The sequence below is a fragment of the Actinia tenebrosa genome, unplaced genomic scaffold (genome assembly GCF_029948245.1).
Source record: "Actinia tenebrosa isolate PJP-AT-01 unplaced genomic scaffold, QUT_ActTen_1.0 PGA_scaffold6__47_contigs__length_16458017, whole genome shotgun sequence".
Lineage (NCBI taxonomy): Eukaryota > Metazoa > Cnidaria > Anthozoa > Actiniaria > Actiniidae > Actinia > Actinia tenebrosa.
The window spans coordinates 7,492,209-7,518,088 of record NW_028292583.1 but is presented as its reverse complement, the minus strand read 5'-3'; the positions used below and the strand labels follow the sequence as shown (position 1 = coordinate 7,518,088).

Genomic DNA, 25,880 nt, shown 5'->3' with positions numbered 1-25,880 from the left:
TATAAATATTACAAATGTAGCTTAATTAAATAATTTTTGTAATGTTTTTTTCTATTGGTCAAATTTCTCCTTCAGCTCGTCCTAGTCTCTCTCATCGGATCAGGTGCCTTGGTCAGGTACAGCGTAAGGCGTCTACACGCCGGTATAAGCCAAATAATAAGGCAAAAAATGTAAATTGTTCTCATAATTCCGGGAGCATTTCTGGTCAAAAAGTATCTATCGTTGCTTTAGAAGCTAGACGTTCAAAATGAGTGACATGGAAGCAGAAGAAGACAACAATGATGTCGTGTACTCGAGCGGTGAAGAAGGTGGCCAAACGGTCATGTCGGAACGGGTATCGAATATGGCCAACAATATCTACGGAGAATTCGAGAGAATGATACAGAAATATGACCAAGATGTAGTCTCTGGTCTTATGCCATTGATGGTGTCTGTCTTAGAACAACTGGACAGTGCTTATAGTGACAATAATGAGCAACTCTTGGAGCTAGAAATGTTGAGCGACGACAACGAGCAGCTTATCACTCAGTACGAGAGAGAGAAACAGTTGCGAAAGCTAGCGGAAAAGGTATCTCGATTTTAACTCATTTTAAAAATATTTGTGAACCTGGTAGTATTATAAAACCAAACAATGATTTTGATTTAAGAACATTTTTTTATTTTAACCTTTAAGACAAGGAAAACCATCATATTTGTGCTCGAAAACTGTCAAACTTAAATTTTACACTCACCATACCGGACCTCTGTCAAAATCTCACTGAAAATAAATTTTAAAGCAAAATATTGGAAAGTAAGGCGTCAGCCAATTTATTCCTTCAGTGTGGGAGGATCTTTATGTTAGCAAAAATTGTAGGTGTTGGCTGGCAAACTCGTGTTTTTCTTTCTGTCTTCCTTCATATCGTTTGTAATGCTTTCAGTATCCGGTGATAATGATGGTGATGGTTTAGAAAATCATTGTTGCTCACTACACGAGTTTGCCAGACAATAAGCCAAGTCAAGGAAGCGATTCATATTTATGCAATCCTATATGGTTAATGGCAACAATATTTTCAGAAAATGAGCTAGTGTGGCAAAGAATTTTTATGATATAGTTTGTTTACATGGCTTTACAATAAGCGTGTATCGCTATCTTATTGCATCTGGTTATGTAGTAAGAATGTGAAAGACAGTTGGTAGAGCACGCGATGTGTACCGAGATTACTCGTGGTGTCTCACCATGAAGTCTTCTTAAACTCAATAAGACAGATATTTTAACGAATGTATTTCTAGGCTGCATCTCGGTATTGTGAAATGTTTGTGTACAATTAAACAATCAGCTTTTAATCTCAGATTGTTTAAAATGGTAGCCTCTCATCAGTTAATTCACCTAAATTTCCCTTACATTACACTGCATATATATACTTCTAACGAAATGATTTTGATTTTCCCTTTTTTTAATACTCTCTAGGTTGCATCTCTAAAATTGCTCTGTAATTTTTGATATGACTTATATAATATTTGCATTCCAGTCATAATCCATTTATATCACAGCTATTGTCTCTTTTGTGTGGTAATGAATTGAGCCAGAAATAATAAGCAGTTTCATAGAATTTTAAACTGTTTTAGGTGACTTCACACAGCTAGGTTTAATTTCAAAGAGCTCTTTTTCCTTTTAAAGAAGTCTACCATTGTAGTAGAATGATTACTGAAATTTGCATGTTCAGAGGCAAAGTAAAAGGTATTCAATAGGAAGCAAGCATATCACTGATGTCACTGTCTGGTACTGTAGTTATCAGTAATTTATGCTTGATTCCTATGGAATACTTCTGATGTTACCCCTGACAAGATGTACTTTTTACTAACAAAACGTTCTGTCATGCCAAACTCAATCTATACTAAACATGTAGTTGTTTGGACCAGAGCACTAGTGTCTGGTTTATCAAAGATTTCTACGAGATTTAGATTGATGTTGAAGCAGAGAGGGATATAGGCTAAGGCCCTCTCTATCTACATTTATAGATTCTCCATTTATTATGTATATACATATATATATATATTAGTACTTGATAAGCTGTTGATTTGAATGGGATGGGATATTACACTAGAATAATTGGTTTTTAAAATGAAAATAAACCACTAATGTGTTTCCATGGTGATATTAAGTAGGACAATAAGAAATAAATATAACTTATTGCTTTGTAATAAGCCATATTTCAATGCAATGCTATGAAATAAATAACTTCTATATGAAAAACTTACTACTTCAACCATATATTCTTTAATAAAAAGATATAACTAGCTAAAAACTAGTGTGAGCTGTGTCGGTGTTTCTAATGAAACAGTAATGATGAAAAGGTAAATTATACACCGTGAAAAGATGAAAAAACTTACTGACGTTTCGGACGCTAGTCCTTCGTCGGAGTAAAAGAGAAAGAAGTGGTAGAAAGGAGTGTATATATGATAGAATAAGACAAAAGAAACCAATGAGAGCAAGGTAGGCAAGGAAACAAGAACAAACAATCAAAAGACAAAAGAAAAGGTTAGTTGAAAATAAAGCGTTCATTAATCCCGTTGGGACTAAGAGTGCCCAATAGGTGAATAAGCCGCATTTCTTTGGTCCTGACATTGTTATTAAGCCCGCTGACAAAGGCGGTGCAGTTGTTGTCTGGCATTCTGACCTGTATAAACAGGAAGCTTTACGTCAACTCTCTGATACTAATTTTTATTGTGAAGTGGATAAGGATCTTACCCCTGACAATCAAAAATTAGTTAAAGACACTGTTAACTCTTTCATTTCTGATGGCTCTTTACCTTCCACTGCTAAAAACCTCTTTGTTATTACTCCTCGTACTTCTCACGTCTATTTTCTTCCTAAGATTCACAAAGCTAACAACCCTGGTCGTCCTATTGTTTCTGCTTGTAGTTGTCCCACCGAACTCATCTCTAGCTATCTAGATTCTCTCATGTTGCCTATTGTTCAGTCTTTACCTACTTATATTAAGGATACTAATCACGCTCTTAGTATTTTTAATGATTTTCGCTTTCCTGATAACTCTTCTAAGCTTTTGTTTACTATGGATGTCAAATCTTTGTATACTGTTATTCCTAATGATGAGGGCCTTCGTGCTCTTCAGCATTTTTTCGATCTTCGTCCTGTCCTCGAGCCCAGCACTCCCACTTTGTTACGCTTAGCTGAACTTGTTCTTACTCTCAATTGTTTTTCTTTCGGTGATCGGTATTATCGGCAGGTAAACGGTGTTGCTATGGGTACTAAGATGGGCCCTAGTTATGCCAATTTGTTTGTTGGTTATATCGAAAACCTTGTTTTTCAACAATATACTGGACCTAAACCTGAGTTTTTTGGACGGTATATTGATGATTGTATTGGTGCTACTTCTTGTTCGCGTAATGACTTAGATTCTTTCATCTCTTTTGTTAACTCTTTTCACCCTGCCTTAGACTTTACGTGGGAGGTTAGTGAAACATCAGTCACTTTCCTTGACATCTTGCTTAGTGTTAATGACGACCGTCTTAGCACTAGTGTCCATTACAAACCTACTGACTCTCATTCTTATTTACTCTACTCGTCTTCTCATCCTAAGCACACTCTTAACGCTATTCCGTTCTCGCAATTTCTTCGTCTTCGTCGTTTGTGTAGTGATGATCTTGATTTTTCTGTTAAATGTTCTGAGATGCGTTCCTTCTTCCTTAAGCGTAATTATCCTGCTCATGTTATTGATCGCGCCATTCGTAAAGTTTCTACTATTGATCGTACCACCGCTCTCACTCCTCACACTCGTCCCTCTAATGACCGCATTCCTTTCACTCTTACGTATCATCCTATTAACATTTCCATTAAACCCATTGTTAACCGCAACTTTTCTCTGCTTGACTCTGATACTCGCACTTCTGCTATTTTCAACAACCGCCCTCTCTTTTCCTATAAACGTGATCGTAACCTCCGTTCTTTCTTGGTCAAGGGAGTTCTTCCCTCTAACAAAGAACCTGGTACTTTTCGCTGTTCTCGTAAACGTTGTTATACTTGTCCTCACATAGCCTCTCACACTTCTGTTGTCGGTCCTAAATCTACTGTTAAAATCACTGACCATTTTGTTTGTACCACTTCTAATGTTGTATATTGTATTAAATGTACCCGCTGTAATCTTTTGTATGTGGGCGAGACTGGCCGCCGTCTTGGTGATCGCATTTGCAATCATCTTTATGATATTCGCAATAACGATCCCACCAAACCAGTTTCCCGCCATTTTAATCTAGCTAACCATTCTCTTTCTGACTTCATTGTTTTCAGTCTTTCTTTGCTTAACGGCAACAATGATTGTCGCAAGACCAAAGAAATGCGGCTTATTCACCTATTGGGCACTCTTAGTCCCAACGGGATTAATGAACGCTTTATTTTCAACTAACCTTTTCTTTTGTCTTTTGATTGTTTGTTTTTGTTTCCTTTCCTACCTTGCTCTCATTGGTTTCTTTTGTCTTATTCTATCATATATACACTCCTTTCTACCACTTCTTTCTCTTTTACTCCGACGAAGGACTAGCGTCCGAAACGTCAGTAAGTTTTTTCATCTTTTCATGGTGTATAATTTACCTTTTCATCATTACCATATATTCTTTAATATTTTGGACTAAATATTATAAAGTAGTCATCATCACCAAATATTTAAATGGCATACTATATCAGAGAGGTAGTTGGTTTTAACATTTGGACATTTTGATAAGACATAGTCAAAGAAGCAAGTCTTTCCACAATCATATGACACGACCTACAAATATTCTGATTTGATGTTGAACTACTAAAATATAGTTTAAACCTAAAAGTTGTGATTCAATAATAATAATGGAAACTTTATTTTAACTTTAAATTTTTCTTTATTTACAATTGTAAACCTCATTGGTTTCAGGTAGTTTATAATTGTCTACTTGATTCATATGACTTTAACGAAAAAAGATATAAATGACTTTGATAAGACTACAAGAGTAAATGGTTTGAACCCATGTACTACATGTAGTACCAACTACCATCAATGCCTTACACTTGAAAGCTGGTTATACAAACTTAGAACAAAAACCGCTTAACCCAAGTCAACAATTACCAGCACCTTACAAAATACTCATTCATGACCTCACAGAAAAAACTGTGACTCGTGACAACACCAACACATCTACACCACAATACCGACTAATTACTGTTACATTACAACCGAACCAGAAGTATGAATACCATCTACTGTCTCTCATTTTCTCACTGGACTCTGAAGATGACTTCCGCTCAGGTTGTCGAAACGTCAGTCACCACCAACAACAGTTTTTCTTAAGACTTATACTCACCCGGATGATCACACTTTACCACAATAATAACTACAGTTACAGACCTCCTTTAACTGGAGAAAAACAGGTTCAGGCAATATTTTTTCATAATTCAAGGGTAGATCCCAATGCTTGAATACTGTATGATAATTTTAGACTCAAGTGAAAGACTTTCATTATCACACCCAAGTCCTCTCAGAGAATACATGACAGGAGAGAATAAGCTAATAAATCCACTGACTAACATGAGGCCAAGTTAGTGAAGGAGTGTGCTTACAAGCCTACAAAATCCTTTTCTTATGATTTTTTCATTATTAAAGCATGTAGTCTAGCCACTGATGGTTTTTAACCATCCCCAAGAGAATTAAATAACGAAAGACATGGCAGCCATGTTGGAGGATATAACAAAAGAATTCATTGACAATTCTTTTAAGTTCCTCCAACATTGCCGCCGTGAAAACCATCAATATCTAAGGAATATAAGATGTGAGCACATGTCCATACATGTTCTGTGTTATAAACATGCTGGGCGTGCTGTAGAGCATGAGAGAAGCAAGATTAGGAAAACAAGGCATAGCTGAGTTTTCTCTTTCTTTTCGAGTTCTCTACAGCTTCCAGCATGTTTATATCACAGCACTGTTATAAAAGCTTCCATTTTATATTGCTCTTATAAAATATTTTTGAACAATTTTGTGTTAGCGTGTCTCTGTCTTCTGATATAAACATGTTAGGCAACCTTGAATCAGCGCACACATCATAAATCTCAAATATTAATTATTATTATTATTTCTTCAATGTGTTTTATGTTTGCAGAGATATTTAGAAATTGAAGATCAAATTGAAGCGGAAAAGAGAAACACAGAAAATGATATTGAACTTCTGACCCATGATAACAAAGGCCTTGAGAACAGAGTGAAAAGTTACCAAGATCATGGTATGCAATATTCCTTTAATATATTTAGCATAAGGTCACTAGATATAACCAAATAAGCAGATTTTTAGTCAGCATAAATATTGTAATTATTACATACACCTGACTGAGTAAACCCCTCATATCAAGGGAGAGACCTAACAAAGTCTACTAAGGAAATAGTAGTCACAAAGTAAGGGGGGGGTTGGGGTAAAAACAGGGATTGGTCACACTATTTTTGAACTTTTTAAAAGAGGTGGGCTGTTTATAAGACTGTACATTATGGGTAGGTCATTTTTTATTTCCTGTTTGGAAACCTAAGGTGGCCATCATTTTTTCAACCTCGTTTTATACTGGGCCAGCAAAACGAGGAGCTCCTCCAAATCGGATTCTACAACTCTGCCCCACCCCCATCCCCCTCCCTCCTTAATTTATGACCATTCCCTTACATGCAGTGCAGAGTTTTGGGAATGATTCTTGATTGCATCATCTGGCATGTGTGCATGTTGTCAGTAGTTTTCAGGCAGAAATCAGTAGGGTGGCAGCAGGTTACCAGTATGTAGTCCGTAGAATATTGGTAGGTTAACAGCATGCTGTTGGCTGGCCAATTTGACACCAATTTGGGGTTGTATTCTTTACTATTGCATATACTTCCTTTAGCACTTTGGATGACTTACCTGAGTCCCATTTGTCCTATTTTTTTCTAAAATTGGTTTGAAGATACATTTATCTCTCCTCCGCATTTATTACCATCCTTTTAATTGGGTTTCATATATTGTAAATATTCCAGTTGAAAGACTTGAAGAAAGAATATCTGATATGAAGCGTCAGTATGATACCCTCCACGCAAGACACACTGAGGTACATTATTTTATAAAGTTCTAAAAATTAAATCATTGAACTCTGTTAACACCAAAGACTCTTATGATCTTAATTTTTGACGTGAATTTATAGCTCAAGGCAGAACAGTTAACTGGAGAACCTATACCTTTAGTGCTGTTTTCAATATTCAAACGTTTCAATGGTTTGTTGTGAAATTGCTTTTTTACTGCTGCCAGTCTTGACCAGTCACATCGATTGGTGGCTTGACATCATGACATATTAGCGGCCATTAGGCAGGAGGAGTGTACAGGGTTTTGTCAAACGCATTAATAATTCATGAGGAAAACACAACAGAAATCACGACTGTGAAGAGTGTCATAAATCTGATACAAAATTGTGCTCATTTGCATAAACTTTGTTGGATTTTTTTGGCCAGATTCACTTTAATTTTGAAAATTTTAGTGAAACACAAAGGAACTAACCTAGACGTTTGACAAGCAATCTACAGTATTCGTCTCCGTGTTGTATCCGATATACCTGATACAACACGGCTACTCATACTGTATATATCACTTAACCACTATGACAACTTTAAGTCTGGTGTATAATCTCCGTAAGGTCCAATAAGGTGTGGTTTAAAAATCCAAATCCACTCCAAATCCACTCTTGATTTAGAAATAATTGTGTTATTAGTTAACCAATATAACAATGCTGTTATTATCAGATGGTCCACCATTATATGGAAAAGATTGAAAAAGCAGAGAGGAAATCTGTATCAGGGGAAACACCACAAAAACCAATCATCAGGTGTGTGTTACTACCTGTGTAAATATGTCCAGAACACCCAAGAATCTTTATGCAGTGCCTAAATATAGAACAGAACACCCAAGAGTCTTTATGCAGTACCTAAATATGTCCAGAACACACAAGAACCTAACAATTTCAGATGGAGTGGGTCATAAAATTGGGCTACCTGTGTCCTAAGTAAAATTCCATAGAAAAAATCACCCATAGGGGGGAGAGAAAGGGATAAAAGGGCTTTCCTACTCCCTAAATCTTCCCTGGATTAACTATGAAAGCACATGTATGGACAACACTGCAACATGTCAATAGTCCCTTTCACAGTTCCCTGTGTCATCTTGAAAGGTAGCCTTGCCTTTGCACCAAAGCGAGATGAAGGGTAAGCTTGCAATGATAGAGACCTTGAACAATTATTCACGTCTCTATCATTGCAAGCTCTCAGTTTGTCTCACTTTGATGCAAAGGCATGACTACCTTTCAAGACGGCGCAGGGAATTATGAAAGGGACTATTCGCAAAGTAAAAAAATGTCAAAATATTCCCTTTTCTGTTTTATAACATAGACCTAGAACATCATCTGGTAATGCTGCCAGGTCTCCATTGGGTCCTTCTGCTGATTCAATGCCAGAATTACTAGATGACACAGCTGGTACTAGCCCACTATCTATACCAAAGAGTCCACATGTTGAGATGATATCATCCTTTGAAAAGTCTGGGGAAAGCAATGATGTATCACTCAGAGATGAGTCTCTTGCTGAAAGCTTAAAAGGTATAAAATCTCTCTAGAATGAAAAAATATCATTGAGAAAATACTACAATTTGAAGCTGTAGTCATGGCTACTGTAGATAGTATTTGTTTATCAAGTATTTTTCCCAAGAAAATGTTTTCTTTTGCTTCAGAGTATAATAATTTAGAAAATCAAATCAAAAGCAACTCCCAAAAAATGGGATGGGATTTGAACCCTTGGGCTCCGCCCTCTAGTCTGAAACTCTAACCATTTAGCTACTGGAGACTGTGTTGGTGAGCAAGGGAACATAGGAACTGTGTCATGCTGTGTCATTAAGCTATTAATGTGTTCTGTATGTTTGTGGAATGTGGATCCTATGTCAATCCCACAGATAACCCTTGCTCATCAGAGTCTGCAGTATCTCAGTGGTTAAGTCATCAGACTAGAGTGAGAGCCATGGTCATAGGTTCAAATCTCATCTGGAGCACAGATCATTTCTGGGGGGGGGATGTTCTCAAAAGAATTGTTGCTTTGTTTTTTTCTTAGTCACTGTTGCTATATCTCAAAAGCTCACAATTTAGCTCAAATATCTTGAGATTTAAAATTTGAATCACAGGAATGTTATCCTTATAATTTATTCTTGTTTTTACTGTCCCATGAAAGTACACTTAAAACATCATAAACAATTTCTGTAGACCTTGTTGTTCCTTTGAAAGTAGTGTATTTGGGAAATTGCTGCTCTTTTCATTGATTGAAAGATCACCCATGATGGAAGGATATTTTTATCATTGTAGGTGATGAATCCATTCAGAATATTTCCAATGGACAAACACCTGAAGCTGCTGGAGCTCAACAACCCAGTGACAAAGCAGATGCTAGTAGTGGCACATGCAGCATCTCCGATGTTGATAACTTACCAATCATGAATGCCGCAGATGCTGCTAACATGCTGACCCCAACCTCCATGCCTAAGCTTAGCAAGGAAGCCATGGAAGTCTTGCAAACAACACCTGAACTTGCCAATAACCCCAGTGAGGTCATACGGCGTGAGAATAAGAAAAGCTCAGCTAACCGCCCAATCTCTCTGGACTTAGAAAACCTACCTGAGGGTGTCACTGCCAGCTCATTGTTTGCTGAGATAGCAAGTCATGAACCAGATGTGATAGGAGAGATGGATACAGGTGCTGATATCACGGCTATGGGCAAAGAATTAGAAAGTGTTATGCATGAAAATAAGGAATTGGTTGCTACCAAGTGAGTATCGTTTCTCTATCTCCAACTTTCCTTTTACAGTGAGTATGTAATGTTCCAATCATAGCGTTTGCAACCGGGGTTCGAGTTCGAGTCCTGTCAGGCTTGTAATCATATGAGGTTCTCTAGCCCCCCCCCCCCCCCTCCCCTGCAAAAATCAAATTTTAAATTCAAAACTGCCACTGTTACATGTAAATCCTACTTTACAATCGGTACTTTCTTGTTCAGTGTTCTTTTGTTTGCTTGGATTCTCTGCTGATGTTAGTCATCCTGAAAGTTTTCTTATGTTTGTCTTTTTTTTAGAAACAAGTTATCTATGCAGAAAAATGATCTTCTGAAAAGAGTTGAAGAGCTATCAAAGTATGTATATTTATTAATTTGGGAAGCATGGGTGGTGTAGCGGTGAGAGTGCTCACCTCTCACCAATGCGACCCAGGTTCAAGTCCCTACGAGCTCAGTGTTGTACTAGTATGTGAGTTGAGTTGTTTGTTGGTTCTCTCCTGTGCTTCGAGGGTTTTCCGGGTTCTCCGGTTTTCCTCCCTCCACAAAAACCAACTTCTAAATTCCAATTCAATCTTGGGCTTTCACCTAGCATGGATCTGAGGGTTCCGTTCGTGATTGTCCCACTCTGTGATTACAGAGGAAACTGATAGATTAATTTTGTTATTACATTTACACACACACTGTAAGTGTTCTAGCATTTTATCATCTTATTGCTGCATAAAAAGTCTAGTCAACAAGGCATCATACTAGCAAATACTACAAAACTTGAAAAATTGGCTCCAAGGCCATTGCAAAAAAAGGAGATGTGGGGTGAGCACTCTTTAGTAGTAATGTTAGTGTAGCTTTAATGCATCTTTAATATTAACTATTATTAGTGATAAGGAAGTAATCAAAGAAGAGTTGGAATCAATGAAAGACTTGAAGAAGAGAATGCTTTTGAGACTCTCTGAAAGTGAACAAGAATTAAAAAGGTAACGTGTGCAGGCTTATGCGATATCTAGAATTAAGTTATTGCTGCTCTTTTAGTAATTTTGAATTGGTGGCATTGATTTATAATATTATGCATATGACGTATTAAGCGCATAGTTTTTGTATTTTAAAGAATTGAGGCCTAAGCACAAGGCTGCGCATTTTAAGCAGCTTGGTTCAGGTACTGCAGAACCAACAGATTTGGTACCCTCTTGTATATAACATGACAGATCTGCACTCCCCCCTCCTTCTCCTCCCAAAATCACACAGCTTTTGTGGTTCCTGGAATAGTACCAGCATCTGAAATTAAAGTATCTCTTGTTCGTTTTAACCCCAATTGTATACAGGACAAAGCATGAAGCAGAAAAGGCTAGTGTTGCTTTGAAAGAGGTAAAAATAGAGTGTTCTTTTATTTCCTCATTTCATTAGTCATTTGATTGGTATCTGACATTATTATAATCTATTCATCAATATTTCCTTATAAACCATATGGTACATTAGCATATACCAACTTGTGTACAGCTTCCTAAGAATGTGCATGCTCATTGGTTAATTGGAGGTGAATATTGTACGATATTTACCTCTGAATCTCAGAATATTGAGTCAGCAACAAAATGGCATTTGCTAGCAATCGTTTTGCTACGATTCCCGATGAGGAAATTGAGAAAATGAAAGTAAATGCCATTCCTATCAATACTAAAAACGCAACGAAGTATGGCCTAAAAGTTTTGCTAAAAGTTTTGCATGAATTTGTCACGTGAATTAAAAGTTTCTGTTTGTTTGTTTTTATTGAATTATTGTATATGAAAAGAAGTTACTCTGTACACAAGTTGGTATATGCTACATTAATTATTCACCTCAGGCTCAGTGAATATGGAGAATATTTAACTCGCCGCTTGGAGAATCACGTCTTGGCAAATTTGGCGAATAATAATAATTGCTAAATATTATGATTGTAGGCAAGTGTTTCAGCAGCTCACAGAAAGCGATTCACAAGGGTAGAGATGGCTAGAGTATTAATGGAGAGAAACCAATATAAAGAAAGATTAATGGAGCTACAAGAAGCAGTGAGATGGACAGAGATGATCAGGTCAGCCTCTATCTTTATCATACTATAATTCAATAGATTTTTTTTAATGTGTGGCCAATATCAAATCTTATCCACCAAAAATATCCTGTCATCTCATGGCTAAAACTAATGGCTGGTCATTGAACAATGTCATGCTAGAATTGGAATTTTTCTGGTCAAATCTTTGCTAGCTGGTTATCTTACAGGTAACATTGAGTCATAAACGAGAATTTTGATTTGTCATTATTAGGTTTCTCTATATTTTTAATTAATTTGTCTATCTTGTGTTATTTTAATTTTAATTTGTATTAGGTTGTACAGACCTTGAGACTTGTAATGGGCTATACGAGAATTAAAGTTGTTATCATCATCATCATCATCATCATCATCATCCTCAACCTCATCATCATCATCATCATCATTATTATTATTATTATTATTATTATGACCAAGCTAAAACTATTTTGGTTAGTCTGCAACTTTTATTTCAATCCCTGCCATCTGTTTTTATCAGGGGCGTGCGGATCCTGGCACCCCACCCCATTTTGCTCTCAGGTACATGATCCTTATTAAGCCACCCCTTTTCCTCACATTCCTGGTAAAACCTTTATTACAGTCACCCCCCCTTCTATGATTCCTGGATCTGCCACTGTATATATCTCTTTCTTCTTGAGATTCTAAACAAGTACATGTATATTTGTAATGTTCAAAATTTTATTTAATATCATTATCTTCAGAGCTTCAAAGGAAAAGAACCTGGAGATGCAGCAGAAAAGAAAGTCCTCCATCTGGAAGTTGTAAGTGCAATTATCTCATGCGTCTTCATTTACTGAAAGACATGTATTTTATTAAAAACTCCAAACTACATGCCATTGGATTACACAATACAGTATTCTTAGTTTGCAATAGACGTCATAGCTGCCATGTTGGAAGAATTTGACAAAAGATTTTTCAATGAATTCTTTTGTTATATCTTCCAACATGGCAGACATCCCTTTTGTTATTGTGCTCTCTTGGGATTGATTGCAAACCAAGAATAACATGATTTCTTGTTCTTAGTTTCAGCAACCTCTTTGGCCCAACACCAAAGAGACCCCATCCTTCTGCAGTTAGTATTCGATATAACACCCCTGGAGAGGAATCACCTCATATGCAACGTCGCCACAATTCTTTGGGATCACTAAATACTGGCTCATCTAACATGTCTGGTGGTTTTGGCAGTGAAAAGTAAGCTGGTTACATATTATCTTTTGTAACCTTAAAAACTGTCTTATCAAAGGTTTTTATTGCTGATTTAAATATTTAAGCTTTTTAAAAGGTATACTTTTTATTATTCTAGCTTTGACAGGCAAAGAGTGAATGAAAGGAGAGAACGTTATAAACAAGTCCGTGCATATCTCAACACAGGTATATGTATTGCCCATATTCAAATTTTCCTAGCATTAGAGGATTTAGACGAAGAGAAGGGCCAAAACATGTAAATATTAATGCAACCAAAAGCATTCCTTTGATTTTTTCCATAAAAATTTAAAATGTTGTGCAAAATAATATAGCATTTTTTAAAACCGAATTTGCATGTTTTGTTTTTGATTCAGGGATAAAAATAATTTGCCAGTCATTATTTTTATTGAGTTTTTTTTTTTGGTTATACCTCGTTTTCTGGCATAACATTACTGGTCAAAATGACCAGCCAGAGAAAGATAAGATTGGAGGAGTTGCAAAAATGACAGACATTATCTTATGACTTGCTGTTATTTTCCTGTGATTGTGTTGTTCTTGTATTCTTACCATTTAATATGGCATTCCTCATGTGGTCATTTAAAACGTTTAAAATGCAACTATTTCAAAAAATGTTGGTGAAGGTTTTGTTGCATGTTGAATGCCAGGCATGTATCGTATTGCACGTTTGATCAAGCATCACTGAATTGCAGTGTCACAACAGTATGAAATTTTTGTTTGCATATTTTCCGGCATAATTTCTTTTGTGTTGATACGTATGAATATAGTACATTTCAAATGTTAGAAAGCAACATGCAAGATTCACTGTCCAACATTAAAAAAAAAACCTTCACCAACCTATTTTGAATGAGCTGTATACTAAGTATTGTTGCCTTCTAATGGTAGATCTGTCAGAGGGAAGGATGCAGGCATATGGATGGAGTTTACCTGCTAAATACTCCACTGAGGTAGCTGAGGGAGGCAAGAGTCTTGTGTCAGTACCTGTGCCAGTATACTGTAGACCGCTGAACCTCAATGATCCAGGGATGAAAGTAAGTATGGTTTTACATGAAAAGAGGCAAATGTTGATGACACCTGGCACATGTCAACGTTTGTGTATTATGTGAAGAGTAGAGCACCCTTCAATGTATAGATTAGAAAATATACTAGACTAATATGTATAAGAGTAAATTAGGGGGTGAGACTTTAGTGGATACGTGTGGGAGCTACAGTGACCCCGACCTTTCCCACTCTTTCCCAGCAGGCTATGCTTTTAAAATTGCTTTCCAAAATTCTCTAAATACATGCGATAGTGTGACAAATGAGTAATCAAATTGAAGTAGCAAAATAATATGGACAAATCCACTGGGGGTGAATGAGCATGCCCATTTGACTCAAAAATATGACAAGAAACAAGTTTTCGATGTCAAATTTTGAAAATGACAATGAATAAAAGAGTCTAAAGTCTAAAAATCTAAAGTCTAAAATCACTCTCACTGAGGCACTTCGTAAACCCTGAGTAAGTTTTGAAAAGCAATGGCAATAGCAACACTTATTTTGATTACCAGATATGGTGTGCTGCTGGAGTAGACCTATCAGGGGGAGTGACCCAAGATGGGGGTGCTGCTGTAGGTGCAAGTGTTTTCTATGCCGAGCCCCCCAAAGAAGGTGATGATCAAGAATCCAAGGAAACCAAGCCATCAATGGTGTGGATTGGTAGCAGTACTCACTCCTGTAGTAAGGTCACTATTATAGATGCTAACTACCCACAGAACATACTGGATTGCTTTGTGGTTTGTACGTCACATTTGCTGTGTATCACCGCAGTGCCTGGTGCCAAACCCAGTGATTATGACTTGCAGGCTTCTAGTGAGAGCAGTATTAACACGGGTAAGTTAGAAGGAAGTACAAAGCATAGTTTTTTGCTGTGATAGTCATAATGTCGTGATGATGATACATGTTGGTGTTAATTGCCCTGTTTCATAATGACGTCACGGTTTGCTTACATCGGCTAAAATGATACAAATTTAGGCTAAATTTAAGCTTAATTCTCTTCTTTTGAGATATTTAGCATAATATTTAGTTGTTCTTGCCTTCACCAGCTCATAAACCAAATTTCATTGTGATTTAAGATGTATTGTTGTCATCCAATCCCCCCTCAGCGACCATGATCCCTAGCTTTAAAACAATAGTTTGTTTTGATGTGACATCATTATGAAATAGGGCAATTGATATAATATTATAAATATTGTTCATGGTATTGATGCAAGTGTTTCTGAATACACCAGATAGCAGAGGAAGTCAGTCAACCATTGGTGCTAGCAAAGAGTCTGTCCTTTCTTCTGATAGTGGAGATTTCTCTGATCCTCTTGGTGAGTTAGTTACCCTACCCTTATATATTTTATTTTGTTCCTTAGACTACAACCATATATTTTAATGTCATATATTAACAATAATATTTTAATGTTAGTGTTATTAAAAGTTATAGAATGATGTATTACTAAATATTTGTTGTTATCAAAGTATTTTAAGTAATTGCTAAAGAAAGTAGCTCATAATTTTAGCAATACTCTTGCGGTGCCCTTGTACTAATGTGTAATACGAAGCATTCTATTATATTAGGTTTTCCATTTATTATATATTATTATTTTGATGAGGTCCTTTTTGAAAATCATGATTATGAAAAAGTTATCTCAATAAAGATTATTATTATTATTATTATTATTATTATTATTATTATTATATTCTTTGGTTAATATTAATATTGATAATAATTGTTAGTATAATTTTAGACCTGAATATAGAGTTTCTCAAGCTGTGATTGGTCGAGCGACCGGTGATTCTGAGATGATAATCACTGCTGGAGCGGGGATTATGAGGTTTTCCAGAGTTTTCCAGATCAGAAGTAATACTAAAACGTTTTTTTATCCTGAATTTCGACTTTTCTCTGATATTCAAGTCTAAAATTATACTAAAACAATTATTCCCCTCAGGCTCAGTGATTATGGTGAATATTTACCTCACAGCTTGAAGACTCACTACTTGGTGAATATCCCGCCGATAATCACGTGGCCTTGGTGGAATAATTGTTAAATATAAAATTCTAATAATAATAGTAGTAAAGTACTGATACTTTATCTAATCTTCTGCAACATAATTCAACATAAGGTTCTTTTTGAATGCCGAGATGGCCTTCATAGATTTAAGAGTCGACTTATTATTGATATTTTGACTTATTGATCTTCTGACTAACAGGTGCAAAGATGTCTTCCAAGACAGACATGACAGATGATGCAAGCAGTCAAGTATCAGAAGCACCCACCATAACTGATGTATCAGCTGGTGAAAATGAACACTCTGAACCCAGGCTTGATGATAATGGAGTGGCAAAGATGAGTAGTGTGTTGCCTACCATGTGGTTTGGAGCTCAGTCCGGCAGGTACATAATATACCAATACACTGATTTGTATGATATTGCTAATATACAGACTAGTACTCAGGGCTAACCTCAATTCAACATCAAAATATTCACAAATACCAATGGTAAAGTAAAGAATGCACAACTCGGACAAGAAAGGGAGTGTCAATTGCAAAGGGATGAGTGTCAAAAGTAAAAAGCATGGATGCGACAATGATTGACAATGTAATAGTATGGTTGTTATGGTCTTATCTATTGATAAATGATTTCTATTTTAGTGTCTATGTCCATTCTGCAATCTCTCACTGGAAAACCTGTATTCATTCGATACGACTCAAGGATTCAGTGCTCAGTATCGTGTAAGTATCAAGTATTACAATTGTGAATGAAGGATAAAAACATACTAGTGGACAGATACTTCATCATGATTGTTTTTATTTCATACATAGACATGTCACAGGTCGTGTATTGGTAGCACTAGCAGATGGAACAGTAGCTATATTCCACAGATCCTCAGGTAATAATGATACTAAATACATTCTAGCATATGAGCTATGTCATGCTTAGCCATCTTGGGGTAACGATGTCTTTCTACTTGCTCTGCCCCACGTTTTAGCTTTTTGGAAGTGTTTGTGAGATGTTATTATTTGACATCCATCTTCAAAACCAACCTCCCTGCATCACATATGTAAATATTTGTTGTATATTAATAATATCCTGTTTTACATGGTTTAGGTGGACAATGGAACTTCAATAATTATCACCTACTTGACCTCGGCCGTCCCCATCATTCTATTCGCTGCATGACTATGGTTCATGAAAAAGTGTGGTGTGGGTACAGGAACAAGATACAGGTCATCCACCCTAGGACCATGAGAGTTGAGGTAAGGATAATGGGGTACCAGCTATAGTAAGATGTGGTGTGGGTACAAGACCATGAGAGTTGAGGTAACGATAATGGGGTACCGGCTAGAGTAAGGTGTGGTGTGGGTACAAGGTAAGAACAGTGAGCTACCTCGTACAAAAGTAAGGTGTATCGAGCGTGTACAAGCAAGTAATCTCTCATCCACTTTAATCTCTGTTACCAGAAAACCTTTGATGCCCATCCTCGTCGTGAGAGTCAAGTTCGTCAGTTAGCATGGATTGGTGATGGTGTGTGGGTATCCATTAGACTGGACAGTACCTTACGGCTGTACAACGCCCATACGTATCATCATCTGCAAGACATTGATATCGAACCTTACGTCAGTAAAATGCTAGGTAAGAGGGTTTTATGTGGAACGATAATTTCTATATTTATTTGGGATTATTAATTTATAAGGATATTTAGGTTTTATTTGGTTTGACGGTTTTTCCCGTTTTGTTCTGAACAGGTACGAGTAAACTAGGATTCTCTTTCGTACGAATAACATCCTTGCTTCTGACCAACGATCGTCTGTGGGTGGGAACCGGAAACGGCGTCATCTTATCTGTTCCACTCGTAGCTGCACGACCTGCAAGGGATGATGGAGATCAAGCTGCTATTGTGAGTCCTGGTTCGGGTGGACCAGGAGGACCTGTCAGAGTTTATAGTAACGAGGGTGTTGATGGGGAACGAACACCATCAGGAACTGGTAGCTTCATGCCTTATTGCTCTATGGTAGGTATATATGTATGACGCTCTTGATTTGCTGAAAAATGATTTGCTGCTCGTGCTGTTGCAGTTGTTGCTGCTTTCGTTGGCGTTGCTGCTACTGCTGCGGTTGCTGTTGCTCTCGTTACTGTTGCATTTATTAGTGCTGTTACTGCTGGTTTTGAACTGATTACTTGATAAGGCAGCCTAAAAATAGGGAGACAAATGACCAGCAGTTGAAAAGATTCACCCCTTTAATGTTGGCAGATATAGTTATATGCATTTTATCATATTGTTTTCCAGGTTAATGCCCAGCTCTCCTTCCATGGACACCGTGACTCGGTCAAGTTCTTTGTTGCGGTCCAAGGTTCCATGAAGCGCGCGTCAGTGAGCTCTTCTGTTTCCACCCAAACCCAAACCGGAAGTAAACCAGGCAGTCCCGCTCAGTCCCAGACCCCAAGCCCCGAGAAAAAGATGATCGAAATGACGTTGGTTCTAAGTGGAGGGGAAGGTTACGTAGACTTCCGGTTAGGCGACGGAGAGGAAGCTGCTATGGAAGACCAAGCAGGAGATTTGATATCAGTGACAATCAAAGGGCATTCGACCAATGAGCGTAGTCATATCATGGTCTGGCAAGTTGCATAATAAGGGAACAATCCGTGAACTTCATTGGTGGATCCCAGGCAAAGTATTGAACATCAAATGTGTTTAATCCTGACAGGACGCGCCAGAGAAAAAGGGTGGTGGTATAGCTTCAAAAAAAATTAATTAAATTATAATGAAAATGTGTGAAAAATATTGTTAGGATGCCAACAAATAAATCCCAAAAGTGCTTGATTTAAATAGTGCATGTTCACTAAATCTAGATCACTAGATCGTTTAGCTGTGAAGCCGTCCTTTTTTGGGTGCTGTCCAAGTGACCTTTATTTTCATCAATATATTGAAAGACTTTATTTATGTATGTAGGAGATAGCAAGAATAATAATCATATTGCTTAATTCCTTCATATACTAAAGTTCAACCACCAGGAACTGATATTTACGTACGATATAGGTTGTCTTCTCCCACCCTCTCTTATCGCGGTTGGAGGCTACAGACAGTTTACTTAAAAGTTTTTTTATTAGAATTTTTTTTACAGAATAAATTACTCATCTTGCCAATTCTGAATATGTTTGCTTTGAGCGATTATGCGTAAAATCAGAATAAATAATTTCTATGCTGATAGATTTGACCATAGTAAGACTAACCCATGGACGAGTATCACGAGTATTGCTTATGGACAGAGATGTCTTTTCTATACTAATTGTACTAATATTAGTAGAAGTATAATCAATAATACTGATCCTTTAGAGTGGTTTAATGCAATTTTGATCATTTTATTCCCGAAAGCAAAAACAATTTATAATTTATGCGGTAATTTTCAACTTTGTTTTTCTTTTTTCGCTGGCCTGGTTATATGGCCACCAAGGGTATAATTCAAAGGATTATTAAGTTCATTTTACTTCCATAACCATTTAATTACTCTCCCTATAATATTTACGGGGAAAATTCGATAGTTCATTTCAGTCCCTTGTAAATAGGAAAAAAATACGAGAAAAAAATATTTTTGCTTGCCAAATATCCTTGTTTTAAAGGTTTTGCGTCGCTTTAAAAATGCTTGTTTTAAAAGGAGTAATTTAAGAAATATTCACTTTCTTTAAGAGATTTTTTTTTGGACAATACTATACAGGGATTGTCCGTTTTCTCAAGGTTGCGTGAGCATCCAAATTTAAGGAACTTGACGTGCCACGATACCAGAACACGAGTAATATCATGCATTGCTATGAAATTTTTTACGATAAGAATTCATAAAATATATTATTCTCCTCTTTAAATTTATAACTGTCTTCTCAATTTTACTGAATTTGCGTTTTTCAGTTTTGTGGCCCATCAAGTTGGATGCGCACGCTACTTTGAGAAAACGTTCTAACGAGAGCTCTTTCTTTGCCCTCGTCATTTTGTCCTTTTCCTTTTTTCTCTTAATTTTAAACATTCTTGACTATTCTAGACATCCTTGTTCGAAAATATGAATAATATATAAAGTATTAGAATAATTGTAAAAATGCAAGCAAAACAGGTTAGTTTCAGGGTAGTTTAGCCTCGATCGAAAAATCCGGATGTGACGCAGGCTAGGGTAGTTTTACTTGGCTAAACACAAGGAGAACGTTCTGTGATCTTTTTTTGGATGTGATTAATTTATTAAATTATAGTTCTAGTCGTATGGGTGTTGGAAGTAATTTTAAACACATCTACAAAAATGAGGTTAAAACTAATGATAAAAAATATATAAAAACTGCAAATAAGATATCGATTAGGAAATCGATATACTACTGAAAAAGATGGTTGGTGTGCTGTATTAATACAATGTACATCACTGTACAGTTACACTGATTCGTACTGTTGGTATACAGCTTTATACTGTAATTATAATTAACCCATATGTGTTACGAAAATAGTGGAAAACCTTTTTAGTGTATCGCATGTGATCTTGCATGTGCACAAAGCCAAGGGAAGCCATTTCAGTGCTGTAGCGTGTTATACTATATTTGTCTTGCTTCAGTTACAAGGGGGATTCATCTTAATGGCATAGCATTGTATTGTTTTTTAGTGTTTACATAGCTAAGGGAAGCCATTTCAGTGCTGTTACATGTTGTAATGGATCTGTTTTGTGCACATAGGAAGCCATTTCAGTGCTAATGCATATTGTAATAATGTATGTCAGTCTTGTGAGAAAGGGAGGCCAACTCTGTGTCACAGTTGCTGTATACCAATAACCAAAGAATATACTTACGACTAAAAAACCTTCGTTTTACTAATATGGTCTTCTTTCTCTTTCCATCCAATCTTTTTCAGTACAATCGCTTCAGATACGATACTAAATTAGCAAAGAATAGAATATCAAAAAATGTGTCCTCGGTATTTAAATTATTTTTCCTAAGGTCTCCCAAGACCGCCGGCCATTTCTATGGACATTAATCAAATGTATTTTTAATTTAAAAAACTAGAATTTAATTATCAATTGTAAGCAAATATGTGGTGAGTCCTCTTATTTTTGCCGATATCGTTGGGCACCTTTCTGTTCAAAAAAGTAAATAAAAACCCAGTTGCATCAGCCTTCACTCGTCGTTTTGATGACCAAACTCTAGTGGGTTTACGTCTCAAAATTAAAAGAAAGTGTTGGTTTGCATCATTTTGGTTGACTCGCATATCATGTAAACTTTGTTAAATTGTGATCACTTGATCACTCCCTTACCTTATATTGGATTGCAAATACATAGTTATTCTCGTTCACACTCTAGTTCGTGACCAATAGACCTCTTTAGCTTGGGCGTTTGTTTTGCCCATTTCAGACCACGTGTCAAAGTCTTCTTTGTTTTATTTGCATCCGGATCCAAACAAAGAAATGATACTCAAGAGAATGGAACATGTTTTTAAATGGGCAAAACATTACGCCCAATCTAAATTAAGAGGTCTATATCCCAAGCCACACAGTAGTCTAGTGAGTGAAATAGTGCATGTGAGATTGTCGTGTCTTTATTCATAGTGTATGAATAAAACGTCTACTCCAGTATAACTTGCAGGTCTAAATAGTTCTTCAGTTCTGTAAATGTCAAAGTATCAATGAAATAAATCAGTGACAAACTAAAAAGTGACAACCAATAGTCTCGTATCTTTCCCTCTATCACACACGCACTAGCCCACAGTACGGCACCTATAGCTAACTACAGGAATATGGTTCAAGAGAAGTTACAAACCCAACAGCCCAACAAACCCAACAAACCCAACAGCCCAACAGCCCAACAGCCCAACAGCCCAACAGCCCAACAGCCCAACAGCCCAACAGCCCAACAGCCCAACAGCCCAACAGCCCAACAGCCCAACAGCCCAACAGCCCAACAAGCCCAACAGCCCAACAGCCCAACAGCCCAACAGCCCAACAGCCCAACAGCCCAACAGCCCAACAGCCCAACAGCCCAACAAACCCAACAGCCCAACAAACCCAACAGCCCAACAGCCCTGGTTGGACAGTTGCGTTTTACCACTTTTATATTCCAGAAACCTTACATAATTGTCAGTATCACGACTGATATCTACAATCCGGTGTAACTTATTAAATTACGGAATACTGAATATAGTTATGGCCTAACGATAGTTTTGCATGGACTCTGGGTGGCGCCGGGTTAACTATCGATATGGGAGAAAATTATCATACAACAGCGCAGGTTGCAGAGCATCAGGAATGAGGTGGTTACAAGTTAAGAAAGGAAAAGATGGTTTTAGCCAAAATAAGGGAAGAGGAAACATGAAAATATAAAAGCATCCTGGTGTGTATTAAACGCAGGAGGTGAGAGTATGGTGCAAAAATTAAAGGTCACGTGACCTATGATAAAACAATAGATGCGCACAAGCGAAAGCACCTATTCCTTAATAGGCACAAAACTGTGATCAGAAGTAAGCTCATATCTCTTATATTGATGTTTCCCGTGTTGAGTCGTTGGGTCCAACGACAAACCCAACGCAAAACTCGGATCCCTAAATCGCGACTGGTATATTCCTTCAGACGTACACGTGTCTGACGAAACATCCGGTTTCACATTCCCACGGTCAATACGTAGACTTGCTATTTCCATTCTTGTGTTATTTTTCCGGCTCTGGAGTACTAGTAAGGATTTTTCGGTTCTGATGTCACTGACCAATGACTGGTGGGGTCACGTAACTATGGTAACGGAGGACGCTTGCCGTACAATGACATGAGTTGGAGAAGAAAATAGCACAATACAATAATTCTTTTAAAGTAGGGTTTCATCCAAAAATATCTTTAAAATGGTGACTGAAAATACAATGGAAATGAAATCTCAAAAGTATCGTGGATGCTAGGCGTTGCGTGACGACCGACACTAAAAACGAGTATAAATTGGCTAAAGAAATCTTTAGCTTAGTATTATTCTTGAAATCACTGCGTCTCTTATCCCACTTCATAATCTGTATATTTTAAAACATGATCAATTGAAAAGTGCGGTTTCATATCAAAGTACCATTCTAAACTAGAACAGGAAAGTCCACTTATTCAGTCTCGCCATAATCAAAGCATTCCTACTTGTTCTTCTTCACAGAATAACGTGTAACCACCTAAACCTGGCTTCCTAACGGATGATCCACTTAAGCCGTCTCGCCATTTTACAAGGTAGCTTCCTTGAATGACCTACTAATGGCGTCAGTCTTGGGACAGATAATCCACTTGTAGTATGTCATCAAGTAGTTGGCGCCGGCGTATTATGCCTCCCTAGTTAGCACAATGGGAAAGTTTCCGTATTGTAAAAAAAAAAAATTATTCCTATACAAAAGTTGAATAAATGAGACGAGAGATATATTATGGTCATCTTCGATCTAGTTTAAATCCCTGCAGACGTTTACTTTGTTAGAAAGAGATCAAAAACCAAAGCTAGCTTGTAGAATTAAGCATGAAGTCTGTAACACCAATAATATTAAGGAACAAAAAAGTCGAATCCTAAAAACACTGGCATATGGTCAAATGGGGCACATTCCCCAACATCTTTCTTCCAGAGAGAAAACAAAAACGTTTTTTGCCATTAAAAGGACATCCCTACATTAAGAAGTGACAGCCTTATTGTGTAATATATCAGTACAGAAATGTCAATGTGGGGACATCAAATCACACTGCAGGAATATCATTGAACATCACGCGTAGGGTATAGCATCGTATAGAATCATGGAAATGTTTTATATCCAACAAGTAAAGCTTTTGACACAAACTGTAGCAGTTGACGATGCTCAAAGGAGGTTTACAAGTTATCAAGCGGTTGAAACATGTAAAATGTATATACCCATAATCCTTGTCGGTCTCAGCTTTGTAGCTTTTCAGGTGACTAACTTTATTGAAATAAGTGTATCTGTCCCTCGCCTGATTATCTAAAGGATGGACAGTTTTGGGAATAATTTCTGGCGGCGTCAATACACCAACGCTAACTTAATTACAAATGTGTAAGTCTTACCTTCTTTATTCAGCACCCACGACAAAGGGCATTAACTATGTTGTCATTATTTATAGTTAGATAAACGCTCGCCTTTTACCAATTCCAGTCCTGCCGGACACTGTGTCGTATGTGAGTAGAATGTACGAATTGCTTAGTGTTGCTTTTGTCATTTGTTTCGTGAGTTTCTCTCTGGATTATCCCTGTTTCTCTCTTCGCAAAAATCGACTTCTAAATTCCAATTGGAATTTCAGCGGATAAAGAGCCACGGCTGTGTGTAACCTCAGTTCAGTTAAAAACTCGTTACATTGAATTTATTTTATGTCCTTGACTGATAGCATAATAACAAATAACGGTAACGGTTTCTACAAAACAAAATAAATACAAACTGTTGAAGCACTAAATAAGACTACAAAATAGCAGAAAATATAAAAGGTTGCCTAGAAATATACTTACGGAACAAAATGAGGCACAGAAAATAAATATGGTCTTGTCCGATACACATCCAACTGAGAACTGAACATTATTGAAAAAAGACTAAGCAAAAGTACTATAAATTTGAATAACGAAACAAAGAAACTAAAAAACTAAGGCGACAAAACTAGATGCGAGACCGTAACGAAAACTTGAACAAAGACTATAGAATATATAACTGACATTTCTTCGTGCGACACTAACACCGTGGAAAAGCCATTGCTAAATCCTAATTATTTATTATTTTAGTTTTAGTTTTATATAAAAATTTAAAGAAATAAAGACTGCTACTGACTCTCAGTTAGCACTAAAATTCGCTACACACACACCCTCTGTTTTTATGGCAAGCCTCGTTTTTTGCCTCCTAGACTCCGTAGCCTCATTAGTGCCCGTAGGAGCCGGGACTACGCTTACTTTTGATAAAGAAAATGCTGGAAGTTTTCCAAAGAAATTTTAAAACCTTTTTTTATTTAATGTGGTATTAAGTTCGCTTGTACAGTGTACTAATCGCCAGAGAATTGGATTCGATCCAACCAAGTACAGTATATATACTTCAGTATCCAAACAGCACTGTGTTATGAATACCAAAAACATGACAGTTTCATATTGTACAATGAGTTTTTGAGGTCACTTTGTAAACCACACTCAACCAATGAATTCGAAGGTAAAACTTGACTAAACAATATACTCATTTTTCTTTTATCTTTATTATTCTCTATCGGAATCTTGAGCACTGTATACGGATTTGATATTTTGACGTGTATTTCTGACGTCTTCACGGAAGGAAAGCGGAAGCCACGCTCTAAAAATACTTAACAATATTATGTCGTGGGGTAATCTATCTCTTTTTCATCTTTCATGGACTCACTCTCCTGTAGCTCAGGCGGGGGGTCATGTTATTGGCTGTTAGGAGTATCCACTGGCATAATTTCTTTTGGTTCTTCAATCACTACAATAAAAGAAAAATTGTCTTCACTGAAAACTTTCTTAGACTAGGGGTTTCTTACTTTAAAAAGAAGCCGGTCAATCTTGATCAGAGAGCCAGCTTGTACATAGTAAGGTTTATTTTACCGCACGAGCCAATGTTAGTAACTTCTTTTTGAACTTCACAGGTTTTCATCTGTGGAATGTTTTAGAGGTAATTAATACCTCCATCCCACATGCCTTTGTACAGATGTCCTAATGACACACTCTCTCCTCCACCCTGTGTCTTTCATCTTGTACAAATAATACGTTCAAACAATGCCTATTTAAAGGACATTTGTGG

General features: G+C 36.9%; 1 protein-coding gene across 1 annotated transcript; it reads left to right on the top strand.

The window, feature by feature from the left end:
- Positions 1 to 108: 108 nt before the first annotated feature.
- On the top strand, positions 109 to 21,802 carry LOC116296064 (C-Jun-amino-terminal kinase-interacting protein 4). Its single transcript, XM_031704017.2, has 23 exons — positions 109 to 568; positions 6,121 to 6,241; positions 7,008 to 7,078; positions 7,764 to 7,846; positions 8,403 to 8,608; positions 9,362 to 9,821; positions 10,122 to 10,178; positions 10,697 to 10,792; positions 11,138 to 11,180; positions 11,750 to 11,880; positions 12,597 to 12,656; positions 12,919 to 13,086; positions 13,199 to 13,266; positions 13,984 to 14,129; positions 14,646 to 14,967; positions 15,366 to 15,449; positions 16,333 to 16,516; positions 16,774 to 16,854; positions 16,945 to 17,012; positions 17,231 to 17,379; positions 17,584 to 17,755; positions 17,869 to 18,134; positions 18,411 to 21,802. The coding sequence occupies exons 1-23, from the start codon at positions 248 to 250 to the stop codon at positions 18,750 to 18,752; spliced, it is 3,699 nt and encodes a 1,232-aa protein (XP_031559877.1). The 5' UTR covers positions 109 to 247; the 3' UTR covers positions 18,753 to 21,802.
- Positions 21,803 to 25,880: the final 4,078 nt, after the last annotated feature.

What these genes read in the sequence shown, in the direction of transcription:
- LOC116296064 (XM_031704017.2), top strand. Translation starts at nt 248, where the DNA reads ATGAGTGACATGGAAGCAGAAGAAGACAACAATGATGTCGTGTACTCG. An exon ending in AGATGGACAGAGATGATCAG is followed by an intron (nt 11,881 to 12,596) that starts GTCAGCCTCTAT and finishes CATTATCTTCAG; the next exon opens with AGCTTCAAAGGAAAAGAACC. An exon ending in CCGTGCATATCTCAACACAG is followed by an intron (nt 13,267 to 13,983) that starts GTATATGTATTG and finishes TTCTAATGGTAG; the next exon opens with ATCTGTCAGAGGGAAGGATG.